The sequence below is a fragment of the Cetorhinus maximus genome, chromosome 4 (assembly GCF_964194155.1).
Source record: "Cetorhinus maximus chromosome 4, sCetMax3.hap1.1, whole genome shotgun sequence".
In the NCBI taxonomy this organism is placed as follows: domain Eukaryota; kingdom Metazoa; phylum Chordata; class Chondrichthyes; order Lamniformes; family Cetorhinidae; genus Cetorhinus; species Cetorhinus maximus.
The window spans coordinates 72,448,094-72,464,307 of NC_135882.1; the positions used below are offsets into that span (position 1 = coordinate 72,448,094).

Below are 16,214 nucleotides of genomic sequence, written 5' to 3' on the forward strand. Positions count from 1 at the left end.
AGAAGGCGGCAAATGTAACCCCGCTATTTAAGAAGGGAGGGAACAGGGAACTACAGATCTATTAGCTAAACATCAGTTGTTGGGAAAATGCTAGAATCTATAATAAAGGATGTGATAACAAGACATTTAGAAAATAATGGTAGAGTCAACATGGATTTTTGAAAGGGAGATCACGTTTAACAAACCTTTGGAGTTTTTTGAGGGTGTAATGAGCAGGATAGATAAGGGGGAACCAGTGGATGTGGCATATTTAGATTTTCTGAAAGTTTTTGGTAAGATCCCACACAATAGGTTAATACACAAAATTGGAGCACATGGGATTGGGAGAATATACTGGCATGGATTGAGAACTGGATAACAGACAGAAAACAAAGTAGGAATAAATGGGTCATTTTCAGGTTGGCAGGCCATGACTAGTGGGTTTCCGCAAGCTTGGGCCCCAGCTTTTTGCAATCTATATCAGTGATTTGAATGTGGGGATTAAACGTGATGTTTCCAAGTTTGCAGATGACACAAAACTAGTTGGAAGTGTGAGTTGTGAGGAGGATGCAAAGAATACTTCAGGGCAAAGCAAGTGGGCAAAAAAAATTGGCAGATGAAAGACAATGTGGAGAAATGTGAGTTTATCCACTTTGGTAGGAAAAGCAGAAATGCAGAGTAATTCTTAAATGGTGAGAGGCTGGGAAGTGTTGAACTTGAGAGAGACTCAGGCATGCTTGTTCATGAGTCACTAAAAGCTAACGTGCAGGTACAGCAAGCAATTAAGAAGGCAAAAGGTATGTTGACCTTTATTACACAAGCCTTTGCGTACAGGAGCAAAGATGCCTTACTACAAATATATGGAGCCTTGGTGAGACCACACCTGAAGTATTGTGTGCAGTTTTGGCCTCCTTAACTAAGGTTCAAACATGGACAAAGAGCTGATCTCCAGAGGTGAGGTGAGAGAGACTGCCCTTGACACCAAGGCAGTATTTGACCGAGTGTGCCATCAAGGAGCCCTGGCAAAACTAGAGTCAATGAGAATCGGGGAAAACTCTCCGCTGGTTGGAGTCATACCTAGCACAAAGGAAAAATGGTTGTGGTTATTGGAGGTCAATCATCTCAGTTCCAGGACATCACTGCAGGAGCCCCTCAGTGTAGCACTCTCGGCTCAACCATCTTCAGCTGCTTCATCAACGACCTTCCTTCCACCATAAGGTCAGAAGTGGGAATGTGCACTGATGATTGCAGTGTTTAGCACCATTCATGATTCCTCAGATACTGAAGCAGTCCATGCCCAAATGCAGCAAGATCCGGACAATATCCAGGCTTGGGCTGACAAGTGGCAAGTAACATTCGCACTACACAAGTGCCAGGCAATGACCATCTCCAGCAAGAGGGAATCTAACCATTGCCCCTTGACTTTCAATGGCATTACGATTGCTGAATCCCCCGCTATCAACATCTTGGGGGGTTACCATTGACCAGTAACTGAACTGGACTAGCCATATAAATACTGTGGCTACAAGCGCAGGTCAGGGGCGAGGAATCCCGTGGCGAGTAACTCACTCCTGACTCCCCAAATCCAGCCCATCATCTACAAGACACAGGTCAGGAGCGGGATGGAATACTCTCCACTTGCCTGGATGAGTGCAGCCTCAACAACACACTCAAGAAGCTTCCATCCAGAAGAAGACACCATCCAGGACAAAGCAGCCTACTTGATTGGCAACCCATGCACAAACATCCACTCTACCGCCGCCGCACAGTGGCATATACCATATACAAGGTGCATTGCAGCAACTTGCCAAGGCTTCTTCAACAGCATCTTCCAAACCTGCAATCTCCACCACCTTGAAGGGCAAAGGCAGCAGATGCATGGGAACATCACCACCTGCAAGTTCCCTTCCAAGCTTCACACTATCCTGACTTGGAAATATATCGCTGTTCGTTCATTGTTGCTGGGTCAAAATCCTGGAACTCCCTAACAGCATTGTGGACTACACCACGTGGACTGCAGCGGTTCAAGAAGGCAGCTCACCACCACCTTCTCGAGGGCAGTCAGGGAAGGGCAATAACTGCTGGCCTAGCCAGTGACGCCCATATCCCATGAATAAATATATATAGGAAAGATATACTTATCACAGAGGGAGTGCAATGGAGGTTCACCAAACTAATTCCTGGGATGGAGGGCTTGTCCTATGAGGAAAGATTAAATAGACTGGGCCTTTATTTTCTGGAGTTTAGAAGAATAAGAGGTGATCTCATTCAAACATAGAAAAATCTTACAGGGCTTGACAGGGTCGTCCTGGAAGGACATTTGTCTTGGCTAGAGGGTCTAGAACCAGGGGACATAGTCTCAAAATAAGGGGCAGGCCGTTTAGTACTCAGATGAGGAGGAATTTCTTCGCTCAGAGAGTGGTGAGCCCTTGGAATTCTCTGCAGCAGAGGGCTGTGAAGGCTCAGTTGTTGAGTATGTTCATGACCGAGATTGACAAATAGCTCAATATAGTAAAAACGTCAAGGGATACGGGGATAATACAGGAAAATAGTGTTGAAGTAGAAGGTGAGCCGTGATCTCGTAAATGGAGGATGCTTGAAGGGCTGAATTTCCTCCTCCTCCTATTTCTTATGTTCTCCCCTGATTCTCATTAACTCCAATTAACAGTGGCTCCTTGGTGCCACTCAATCAAATGGTGTCTTGATGGCATGGGCAGTGACTCTTGCCTCGCCTCTGGAGTTTAGCTTGTTTGTTCATGTTAGAACGAGGCTGTAATGAGGCCTGGAGCTGAATGATCTTAGTGAGCGCAAACTGAACCTCAGTGAGCAGGTTATTGGTGAATAAGTGCCACTTGATAACACTCTTCCACTTTCCATCTTGTTGCTGATGTTTGAGGGTAGATTGATGGAGCAGTAATCAGCTGGGTCAGATTTGTCCTGCATTTTTGTGGGCAGGACACATTTGTGCAATTTGCATTTTAGTTGGGTAGATGCCAGTGTTGTAGTTCCACTGGGGCAGCTGACCAGAGGCACAACTAGTTCTAGAGCACATGTCGTCTTTAGTATAGCTAGGACGTTGTCGGGTGCCATGCTGAGCTGTTTCTTGGGGCGGAATCGTCCTAGATTTGCACTTAGTGCGATAGCATGCCTTTTACCCGCCGGCTACGATGGCAGGTTTTCATGCCATATCGTCCCAAACCCGCCACATCATTTATGCAATGCTGGGAAACATGCCGTTTCGATGGCGGGCGGGCTCTCATTCACCCACCCACCATCACCTCGCCGCTGCTTCACGCCAGGCACCATATTTAAAGTCCAGCTGTGTGCAACACATCTCAGTGCTTCCAGACCACAACTGCTGCAGGGAAGATCTCCATAAAAGGCAAGAAGACTGCAGCCCCCAGGTTTGGTGGCATTTCACTGGAATGCATTTTAGATGCCATGGAGGCCTGCTGCGATGTCCTCTAACTCTGCTCTGGCTGACAGAGGATGAATGATGTCATCTCAGTCAGGGTATGGCAACCATCTCATCACTCCAAACTCTCACACTCAAGCCCATCACAGATTCACTGGCATCTCATTCACTGCCAGCACAAGGGACATCATTACCCATTCTCACACACATACCCTCACATGTCCATCTGGCCTCATCTCCTCTGGAGATTGCCTCCTCAGCTCTCACCATCTTGAGGCCACTTGCACAGATCAGCATGTGCTCCCCCACACACCTGGGTTACCCTCTTTCCCCAGTACAGCCCTTGTCCTGTAACCTCTTTCCTTGCCTGAGGCCACTTCTCCCCCTCCCCAAGCAAGCCCTAGCCCTGCAGCCATGAAAAGCCACCCGCATATGGCTGACCTAGTATTTTTGTTTTTGTTTTGGATTTGCAGCATCTGCAGTTTTTTGCTTTTGTCTTAGTGTTTAATTGACTGCCACTTCTCTTCAAGGAATGCCTACCTTGAAGAAGTATTGCTCTTCTAGTAGGTAGAGATCTGCTGTGAACCCCTCTAAAAGTATTGTGGGTGCTGTCTGTGAAGCCTGGTGCTGATAACTGCAAGTGCTGACCAAAGCAAGCTGGGCAAACAAACCTTGAAGCTCCGAGTGAAGTGCAGCCAGGTGCACGTCGGCATGTTTTCCTGCTGACGTGCCCGGACGATCCAGCAGCAGGGGACGATTCTGGCAGGCTTGCCTAATAATAACATGCAGATGTATTGCAATGGGGTTCCTGACGTCCGATGGCAGGAAATGCGGCCCGCCATCGGCAGACTGAGCGGACGATCGTAAACTGGTTTCACGTCATCGTGAAACCAATTGTGCCATATTGTGTGCTCATGCCATCGAGCACGGAAAATCTCAGCCTGGGTATCATGCGGAGTGAATTGAATTGGCTGAAGGCTGGCATCTATGATGGTGGGAGGACCAAGATGGACTATCCACTCAGAACTTTTGGCTGGAGATGATCATAAACACCAGCTTTATCTTTTGCTCTCCTGTTAGGCTCCACCACAGTTGAAGATGGGGATGTTCATGAAGATGCCTCCTCATGTTAATTGTTTATTTATCCACCACCGTCATGTCTGGATGTGCAGGGCTGCAGACATTTGATCTGATTCTTTGGTTGTGGGATTGCTTGACTCTATCTGTAGCATGTGGCTTCTGGTGTTTAGAATTCATGTGTCCTTTATGGGCATGTTGGTATCTTATTTTCAGGTGTGCCTGGTATTTTTGGCTTGATGGTAATGATGGATTGAAGGATATACCGTACCATGGGGTTGCAGAATGTGAAGCAATACAATTTTGCTGTTGCTAATGGCACGCAGCAACTCGGAGCTGCTCAGTTTTGAGCTGCTAGGTGCATTCCAATTCTATCCCATTTCACACAGTGATAGTGTCATGTAACACAATGGGGGATGTCCTCAATATTAAGACACAACTTCATCTCCACTATGCAGTGGCCACTCCTAATACTGCCAAGGATAGATGCTTTTGGATGAGGATGAGGTCAGGTAGTCCTTTTGCCTCATGTTGGTTCTCTCAACATGCACCCAATCTAGCATTTATGTCTTTGAGGACTCAACCAGTTCAGTCAGTGATGTGGTGCCACTGCACCACTTCTGGTAATGGACTTTGGAATCCCCCACCCAGAGTATGTCCTGCGTCCTTGCTTCTTCTGAGTGGTGTTCAACTCTTCAGTTGAGGGTGGTTAGCTCATGTTTGATCTGATACAATGAGCCTTCATGGGGCCCTTAGTCAATGTTGAGGACTCCCAGGGCCACACCCTCCCAGCTGTATAACACTGTGCCGTCACCTCTGATGGGCCTGTCCTGCCAGTGGGACAGGACATATCCAGAGATGATGATGGAGGACTTTTGGAAGTTGGCTGATCCATATGATTGAGTATGACTGTTAGGCTATCTGTGCAACAGCTCTCCCAATTTTGACCCCAGTCCCCAGATGTTAGTGAGGAGGACTTGACAGGGTCTACTGAGCTGATTTGTATCCAAATCTGATGTCTAGATCAATGCTGGGTGGTCTGTCTAGTTTATTATTGCAACTTTTTATAGTGGTTTGATGCAACTAAGTAGTTTGTTAGTATATTTCAGAAGGGAATTGAAAGTCAGCCACATTGCTGTGGGTCTGGAGTCACACATAGGCTAGACCAGGTAAGAATGATAGATTTTCTTCCCTGAAGGACATTAGTAAACCAGTTGATTTTTTATGGCAATCTGATAGCCTCATTAATGGTGCTTATGAAACTAACCTTTTACTCCAGATTTACCGAATGAACTGAATACAGATTTACAAAGGGCCAAAGTAGGATTTAAACTTATGCCTTAGATTATTAGTTGAGGTCCCTATTGTCCAGTAACAATCACTATGCTACCATACCCTTTGATGAAGTGACAGACTGGGTTGATGAATGTAGTGCAACAGATGTTGTATAAAAGGACTTTCAAAAGACATTTGATATAGTACCTTATAACAGATGTATTCAGAAAATAGAAGCACATGGTATTACAGGAACAGTGGTAATATGGGGACGAAATTAGCTAGGGATAAGAGGTCAAGAGTATTGGTGAACAGATGTATCTCTGACTGGGGGGAAGTAAGCGGTGGAGCCTCCAAGGCATTGGTATTAGGACCATTGTCTTTTTGTTTTATATGTATAAATAGGTTTTGGGTATAGCGAGTATGGTTTTAAAGATTACAGACAATGTAAGACTTGGTAACAAAGTAAATAATGACTGATCTATCTAATAATTCCATCTACCTCCTTCAGTCCTGCAACCCTTAATACCTTTTGCATGAGTACGGTAACATAGTGGTCATGTTAGTGGACTAGTAATCCAGAGGCCTGCACTAATAATCCAGTGACGAGAGTTCAGACCACATCATGGCAGCTGGGGAATTTAAATTATGTTAATTAAATAAATCTGGAATAAAAAGCTAGTAGCAATAATGGTGATAACGAAACTACTCGGTTGATGTAAAATCCCAGCTGGTTCACTGATATTCTTCAGGGAAAGAAACCTGCCATCCTTACCTAGCCTGGCATACATGTCACTCCAGACTCAGTGATATGGTTAAGTCTCATCTACGCTCTGAAATGGTCTCTCAAGCCACTCTGTTATATCAAAAACCACAGTAATGAAATGGAGCTTTTCAAGAAGTTGACTTGCAATCACCTTCTCGAGGGCAAATTAAGGAAGGGCAATAAATGCTGACATTGCCAGTGATATCTGTATTCCATGAACAAATTAAAAGAAACCTTGCCTTAAAAAAAAACACCTGTCAATCTCAGTGTTGACATTTTCAGTAGCCTCAATAGCTTTTTCTGGGGACAAGAGTTCTAGGTTTTTGCTATCCTTTGTGTGAAGAAGTGCTTCACAAGAGACCAGCACTCCTTTGTAAATGTAAAAGATTACATGACATTCGAAGAAGAATAGGGAGCTCATCCAGTATCATCCATATCCTTTGGACAGCATCACCTTTGAGAAAAAACGGATTATCTGGTCGTTTATTTGTTCCTGCTGTTTGTGGGACTTTGCAGTACAGAAATTGATTGCCACATTTCCCTGTATAACAACAGAGATTGAGCTTCAAACATATGTTATTGGATGTGAAGTTATTTGGATTTCCTGAAATCATGAATAACACAATATTGTCAGATTGGTTCAGTTGGTAGCATTCCTGCCTCAGAGTCAGTGATTGTAGCTTTCAGTCTCACTACAAGACTCTAACTCATAGGGGCTGGATTTTTACCACAGCTACCTTACCTACAAAGGCCGCAGCTCCTGACTCAGCAGATCTACCTTGATGGCCCTGTCACATGCAATTTTCGCTCCAGGAAGGCGGCAGTGTGATTGAGTCAGCCTACTACCTCCGGAGGCAGTTTAGAAATGGGCAAGTGCCGAGATGGGCTGGTTAGAAGGTCTGCCTCCTTTCTCCTAGATTTCAGCCCAGTATTATAAAAGGCCATCAGGCTCTGTGGTCCTCAACCTCCCCCCACCCATCCTCCAAGCTACATCATACCACCCCATGCCCTTGCATAGCCACTCACCCAGGATCCACAATGGGCAGACCTCAGGAGCCATGTGACGAAGAAAACAAAACCTAACAATCTAATAGAACTTTCACTCATACATATTTGATACAGAAAAAAATCCTCTCATTAATGAAATCCATTCAAAGATTTTAAATCTCCTTAAGTTGTCAATCTGTTATAAAAACAAACAAATTTCTTTTCAGTAACAACATAAAAAACAGCTAATCCTTTAATAGTCTCTCTAAAAACTCTAAATCAAAATGTGAATTCAGCCCCCATCTGAGATAAGTGGTTTTTGACCTTTTGAAACTTAGTCAATCATTCATAATGGGCTCAGCTATAATAACAGTCCTTGGGAAATGTCAACAATGAAGTTTACTGAAGCTGCAGGAATAGATGGTAATGATTTTTTTCCAAGCCCCACCAGATGGTCTGTCAATCAATGCATTCTAGTTGCGTGTGTTTTTCACTCGGCTATCCATTTTTTAATCATTTTTAAAGGCATGGGGATTTAATTAACTTCAAATCATGACACTTAAACAGACCTTATTCATCCTTTAAGAGTGTTTACGCCTCATCCATAAATTTGTAACTCCCGCTTGCGGGTTAAGGCCCTCAGAGCAGAGAAAATGGAACATGTTTAAACTCAAAACTAATTTCAAATGACCCAACAGATTTGTGCACCTATGTGATTCATGGCCCACCCCCTTCCCCTCCCGACAGAAATTGTATCAGCCAGAAATAGGGGTAGACTTTTGCGTCTGGGTCCTGCTCACCATTTTTAAAGGTCTCCAGAGTCATCCTGACTTGTGAAAATCCGGCCCATACCCAAAGCAGTAGTGAACGCAGGAAGAAAGCTAGGCTATTCACCCACTAAAGCCTGTTCTACCATTCAATTTGAGCATGGCTGAGCTGTATCTTAGCTCTAGCTACCCATCTTGGTTCCATTTCCCTTGTCCAACAAAAATCCATCAATTTCAGTTTTGAACCTTTCAAAAGACCCAACCCCAACAGCTTTTTGAATAAGAGTTCCAGATTTACACTGTGCTTTGTGTGGTTAAGTGCTTCCTGACATCGTGAATGGCTTGACTCTAAATTTTAAATTTTTGCCCTCTTGTTCTAGATTTACCCCACCATAGAAAATAGTTTCTCTCTAACTACCCAATCAACTCTTTTAATCATCTTAAACACCTCAATTCAGTCACTGCTCAATCTTCGATACTCATATAAGACCATGAAGCTATCATCATAATTTTGCCCTTTTAGCCCAGTATTGTTCAGGTGAAATTTCCTCTGAGGCCAGTATATCCTTCCATAGGTGTATTGCCCACAACTGAACACAGCCTTCCGAAGGGTGGTGTGGGTGGGGTTGGTAGAATGGTCTAACCAGACCTTTGTATGCCTGTAACACTACTTCCTTCACTTTCTATTTCAATCAGCTCAAGACAAAGGTCAGCATTCCATTATCCCTTTTTAATAAACCAGCCTACTAGCTATTAATGATTTCTGTGCTTGGACCTGTAAATCTCTACAGTTCCCAGCTTCTCGCCATTTAGAAAATACCGGGAGCTTTCTTGGAATCAAAAGGGGATGACCCCTCCCCACTCCATAAGGAATTGGTCAATGCAAGCATAACGAAACAGGCTTGTAGTGAATCAGCAGCCAGTTTTTCTCCAGGTTAGTTTTTATTTTTCTATGACTGGAAGGATATTGCCAAGATTTATAATTTTAAACCGGGTAGAAGTGACAGTGAATGAGATTCCAAAAACTGTTTGACCTAGCAGTTTGAACTTCTAGTGGGAGGAATATTTTGATAAATTGGCTGCCAATTCACTATGAGCCGTTTTGAGCAGCTTGGGTAGACCAGTTTCCTACTCCTGTGTGCCACAGTTTTGCCCGTGTCACTTAATCTATCAATGCCCAATTGCAACTTTATGCTCCCATTCACACTATTTACTGTACCACGTAACTTAGTATCATCAGCAAACTTGGATTGATGGCTCTACAGTCTTTCATCTAAGTCATTTGTAACTATGGTGAAAAGCTGAAGCCCCAGTACATATCCCTGATAGACTTTACTAGTTATTTCCTATCTATTTGAGTACATGCCCATTGACCCTATTTTGTTTTCTACCTCCTAGCTAATTCCTTACCCACGTCCGTAGGTTGCCTCCAATTCCAGGTGCTCTAATTTTTGTTAAGAATCATGGAACCTCATTGAATGCCTTCTCAAACTCTATATAAATAAAATCCATCAATTGACCACAATACTTACCATTTCCAAAAAGGTAACAGTATCCAGCTCTTTGATAATTGTGATTCCCTTTATTCTCTGTGTACTAGCAGCAAATTTTCAATGTATTCAGAAAAATAGTTACACCTCCTCAAAAGGGCTGAAGACTGAAAAGCAATGCAGGGCTCTGATTAAACAGTGTTAGCCTGTCACTTACATTTAGCTGTATGAAGCCAAGAACTTTGCTTGCAAAAAACATCATTCATAAAAGTTAAAATTTCACATAAAATTTAACAGTAGAAATGCATTCAAACATTGATTATCTTTTATCACAAAACATGTTTTTTCTATCACCCTCAGTTTGCCCAGTATTTTCTTCTGATCACATTTTAGTTGCTTTTGGACCGAAATATATAATTGCATCATTTCTGCTGGAATTAATGGCCCCTCTAGTGTTAAGCACTACTGATATATCCTGTTTACTTTGGGACACTTGTGGATTTGATCACTGATGGATATTTAAATCAGCAGGCTATTAACCATATGGGTTGTCACAGCTAATCCTGAGATGCATACTTCCAATAGAAGTCTCAAGCGTGAGCGCTGACTCATATCCCAATCTCCATCACGTGCCCACATATACTGAGACCTATAATAGTACACCAAACTATCTCTGGCCAAGATCAGCTAACTTAGGCAGAAAATTGAACCTCATCTGTATGACATTGGCTTTGCAATTGTTCCAGTAGCATTGTGGAAAATTACTCCCCAGTCATATAATCGGGGAAAAACTAACAGGCACATGGAGAGGTTTGAGTTATTTAAGGATAACTAGCACAGATTTGAAAAAGGCAGATTGTGCTTGACTAATTGATTTTTTGATGAAGAGAATGCAGTGGATGTTTTCTATACAGATTTTAAGAAGTGTTTGACAAAGTACCAGATAAAGGGTTGGTTAACAAAATTGAGGCTTATGGAATAGGAAGGTCAGTGATGACTTAGATTTTAAAAAAGCCTTAAGGACAGAAAACAGTGAGCTGTGGTAAATTTTTCATACTGGATGGTGTGTCCCAAGGGTCAGTGCTAGGACTACTGCTTTTTTATTGCAAATATATTAATGACTTGGATATTGGAATATAGAGTAAAACTTCAAAATTTGCCAATGATACAAAACTTGGAGTGGCAAACAGTAAGGTTGATACTAATCAACTGCAGTTGGACATAGATATGCTAGCAGAATGGACAGGCAAGTGGCAGATGCAGAATAATACAGGGCAGTGTGAGATGATTCATTTTGGCAGAAAGGATAGGGAGAGGTGATAGAGACTCAATGGCACAGTTCTAAATTGTATGCAGGAACTGAGGGACCTGGGGGGTGGTGGAGGTACTTATGCGTGGATCTTTGAAGGTGACAGGACATGTTGAGAGAGCGTTTAGCAAAGCAATTGGGATCTTGGGCTTGATAAATAGAAGCATTGAGTACAAAAGCAGGAAAGATATGCTGAACTTTTGTAAAGCTCTGGTTAGGCCACATCAAGAGTATTGCATGCACTTCTAGCCACCACAGTTTAGGAAGAATGTGAGGGCCCTGAAGAGGGTGCAAAGGAGATTTACCAGAATGGTTCCAGGGATGGGTAAATTAACTACAAGTTTGGCTGGAGAAGCTGGTTTGACCTTGGAGCAAAGGAGATTGAGAGGAGATTTGATAAGGTGGTACAAGATTATGGCAGGTTTGAATAAGGTAGGCAAGGAAAAATAGTTCCCAATAGCTGATGGTACAAGGATTAGGGGGACATGGGTTTAAGGTTTTGGGCAAGATATGCAAGGGGAATGTGAGGAAGAATTTTTTTTTAATGAGTTGGTGGTAATGACCTGGAACTTCCTGCCCATGAGGATAGTGGAGGCAGATGTGATGTGAAGATGGTTATCCTTGGCTAGGACCTATACCATAGACCAAACCAGGCTTACGGACTGTGCTTCAGCATAAAGCACCCAGTGCCACCTCTAACCAGTCTGGAAAACATGTAGAGTGAGTTCTAATCGGACATTGACATTAAAGAATTACTTCAAAAGGAAATTGGAAGGAAATAAATTTGCAGGGCTTTGAGGATAGAGACGAGGGATGGGACTGACTGGATTGCTCAATTGAGAGCGGCATGGACTCAATGGGCCGAATGGTCTCCTTCTGTGCCACATGACTCTTGACAATTTGTAGAGGACAAAGTGATGGCAGATCCTTGGGTGGTTTGTTCTGGTGTGTGAAATGAAGTGTCTAATAGCATTACTGTTAACCATATCAATTTATCTGCTTTATTACAGAGGCGGCCTCCTGATAATTCATTTTATGTAAGGACATGTAATAAAAATCCAAAGAAAACAAAATGGTGGTATCATGGTAGGTACAGATACATAAAGTATTACGCACTGTTCAATTTAATGTTAAACTTTGTTTTCCTTCTGTGAAAAAAGTGTCAATAACTAGGAATCCAGCGGCAAGTAACTCATCTCCTGACTCCCCAAAGCCTGTACACCATCTCCAAAGCACAAGTCAGGATTGTGATGGAATGCCCTCCACTTGCCTAGATGAGTGCACCACCAACAAGATTCAAGAAGCCCAACACTATCCAGAGCAAAGCAGCCCGCTTGATTGGTACTCCATCCATAAACATTCACTCCCTCCACCACTGAAGCACAGTGGCAGCAGTGTGTGCCATCTACAAGATGCACTGTAGTAACTCTCCAAGCCTCCTTAGACAGCACCTTCCAAACCCACGACCGCTACCATCTAGAAGGATAAGGCCAGCAGACACATGGGAACACCGCCACCTGGAAGTTCCCCTCCAAGCCACTCACCATCCTGACTTGGAAATATATCGCTGTTCCTTCACTGTTGCTGGGTCAAAATCCTGGACTCCCTCCCTGACAGCACTGTGGGTGTACCTACACTATATGGACCGCAGTGGCTCAAGATGGCAGCTCATCACCAACTTCTCGAGGGTAATTAGAGATGAGCAGTGAATGCTGGCCTAGCCAGCAATGCCCATATCCCATGTATGAATAAAAAAAACCATTTGTTTTTCTCACTATTCAACTTTATTAAATACAAATTAAATAATGTTTAGATGAAGTGCCTTGCTTTAAAAGTAGAAATAGCTGAAATGCTAAATTTTCAATTAACACTTTTCCAGTTTCACGAGTTTGTATTTAGACATGTTCAGATAGGATGATGTAATGGATTACAAAGCTAACCTTTAAAAATGATCAATTGAGTCCAAAAGGAAATAGACTTACTGAGCCATAAGGGCTTTCATTTCCTATGCAGAATGCTGTATTCAGTTTTGGACACTGAACCTGAGGAAATTTAAGTTTACTTTGGAGGGGGTACAATGCACATTCATAGAAACTTGGAGTAGGTCATTCAGCCCATTGAGCCTGCTTCACCATACAATATGATCATGGCTGAACATCCACTTCAGTGCCTTTTTCCCACACTATTCCCATATCCCTTTACGTTATTGGCAGTTAGAAATCTGTCAATCTCTACTTTAAGCATACTCAATGACTGAGTTTCCACGGCCCCCTGGGGTAGAGAATTCCAAAGATTCACAAACCGCTGAGTCAAAAAATTTCTCATCTCATTTCTAAGTGGCTTCCCACTTAATTTGAAATTGTGCCCCTGGTTCTAGACTCCCCAACCAGGGGAAACATCTTACCTACATCTACCCTGTCTATCCCTTTCAGTATTTTGTTGGTTGCACTGAGATCACCTCTCATTCTTCGAAACGCTAGAGAATATAGGCCCAGTTTCCCCAATCTCCCTGCATGGGACAGTCCTGCCGTCCAATGAACAAGTCTGGTAAACCTTCATTGCACTTCCTCTATGGCAATAATATCCTTCCTAAGGTAAGCGGACCAAAACTGTGCACAGTACTCCAGGTGTGGTCTAACCAAGGTTCTATACAATCGAAGCAACAGTTCGCTATTCCTGTACTCACATCCTCTTGCAATTATCCTTCCCAGTTGCCTTGCATGTTAGCCTTCAGAGACTTAATGATGAGGACTCCCAGGTCTTTTTGTACATCTACACTTCCTAATTTCTTACCATTTAAGAAATACTCTGTGCATCTTTTCCTCCTATCAAAGTGGATAACCTCACATTCTTCCGCATATATTCCATCTGCCACGTTCTTGCCCACTCACTAAGTCTGTCCAAATCCTCTTGAAGCAGCTTTGCATCTTCCTCAAAACACACATTTCCACCTCACCTTGTGTAATCTGTGAACTCGGGAATATTGCATTTGGCCCCCACATCCAAATCATTGATATATATTGTGAATAGTTGGGTCCTGAGTACTGACCCCTGCAGTACTCCACCAGTCACAGCCTGCCAACGCGAGAATGACCCGTTTATTCCTACTGTTTTCTACCTGTTAGCCAATCCTTAATGCGTGCAAGTACATTACCTCCTATCCCATGTGCTTTAATTTTGCTAATCAACCTCCTGTGGGGGACTTTATCAGAAGCCTTCTGAAAATCCAAGTATACTGCTTCCACTGACTCCCCTTTATCAATTCTATTAGTAATATCCTCAAAAAACTCCCAACAGGTTCATCAAACATAATTTCCTATTCATAAATCCATGTTGATTATGCCGAATCCAGTCATTATTATCCAAGTGCCAATTTATGACATCCTTTATAATAGATTTTAGCATTTTCCCTACTTCTGATGTAAGGCTAACAGGTCTGTAGTTCCCTGTTTTCTCTCTCCCTCCCTCCTTAAATAGTGGAGTAACATTTACTAACTTCCAATCTGCAGAAACCATTCCAGAATCTATTGGAAGATGATCACCAGTGCATCAATTATCTCCATAGTTACCTTTGTCAACACTCTGGGATGTAGATCATCAGGTCCCGGGGACTTATCAACCTTCAGTCCCATTAATTTCTTTAATACAACCTTCTTATTAATACAAATTTCCTTCAAATCCTCATCCTACCTATGTCCTTGGATCTCTAATTCTGGGCGATTTCTTGTATCGTCCTCTGAAGACAGACACAAAGTAATCATTTACCTTCTCTGCCATTTTCTCTATTCCCCATTATAAATTCTCCTGACACTGCCTGTAATGGACCCACATTTGTCTTAGCCAAACATTTCCTTTTTCCGTATCTGTAGAAGCTTTTACAGTCTGTTTTTTGTGTTTTTTGCTAGCTTAGATTCATATTCTATTCTCTCTTTCTTTATCAGTTTCTTGGTCCTCCTTTGCTATATTCTAAAATCCTCCCAATCCTCCAGTTTACTACTATTTCTGGCAACTTTATCAGCCTTCTCTTTTAATCTTATACAATCTTTAACTTCCTTTGTTTGCCACGGTTGACTGACTTCCTTTTGGGCTTTTGTGCCTTAAAGGAATGTATAATTGCTGTAAACTATATAATAATTCTTTAAAGACTATCAATTGCCTATGTACCATCATACCTTTTAATGCATTTTCCCAACCCACCTCAGCCAGTTTGCTCTTCGTACCTTCATAATTTCCTCTGTTCAAATTTAACACCCTAGCTTCAAATTGGACTACCTCACTTTCAAACATAATGTAAAAATCTATCATACTACAGGCACTCATCCCTAAAGGCTCTTTTCCAAACAAGATTATTAATTAGCCCTTTTTCGTTACATAATAGCTCCTCAGCATACTGCTCTAGAAAACCATCCCTAACACACTCCAGAAACTCGTCTGCCACAGCATTAGTACTCATTAAGTTTACAAAGTCTATATGCAGATTGAAGTCACCTATGATTCCTGTATTATCGCGCTACATGCTTCTCACCCTGATTAATACTAAGCCCCACACTACCATTATTGTTTGGTGGCCTATAAGCAACTCCTACCAATGTTTGCCATCCCTTGCTATTTCTTAGCTCCACCCAAACAGATTCCACATTTTGTTCTTCCGACCTCAGATCCTCCCTTACAACACCGCCTCCTTTTATCTGTCTTTCCTAAATGTCGAATACCGTGAATATTCAGTTCCCAGTATTGGTCACCCTGCAACCATGTTTCTTTATTGGCAGTTAGATCATAACCATTTACCTCTATTTGTGCCTTTTAATCATCTACCTTGTTGCAAATGCACCACAATGCTACCAGAGCTTATAAAGAGTTAAGTGAAAATAGAAAACACAAAGATCTAGTTTAGATCTTTAAAATTATAAATACAACTTACCTTTATATAGTAATAAAATGTCCCGAGGTGTTTCGCAAGAGCACCATAAAGCAGAATTCGGTATCAAACTACGTGAGGCCACAAGAAGGAAGGTAGCCAAAAGGTAGATTTTAAAGAGCATTTTAAAGGAAGAAAGAGAGATAGAGTCAGAGCTATGCTGAGGGAATTCCAGGCTCAGGGCCTAGGCAGCTGGACTGGCCACCAGTGGTGGAATGATTAAAATTGGGG

General features: G+C 42.6%; 1 protein-coding gene across 1 annotated transcript in view; it reads left to right on the plus strand.

Annotated features, from left to right (window-relative positions):
- Window positions 1–16,214, plus strand: part of ube2wb (ubiquitin conjugating enzyme E2 Wb) — a 94,815-nt gene that overhangs the window by 58,618 nt on the left and 19,983 nt on the right. The window contains exon 5 of the mRNA XM_078540311.1: window positions 12,076–12,151. Within this exon, the coding sequence (XP_078396437.1) occupies window positions 12,076–12,151 (76 nt within the window). The remainder of the gene's footprint in view (window positions 1–12,075; window positions 12,152–16,214) is intronic.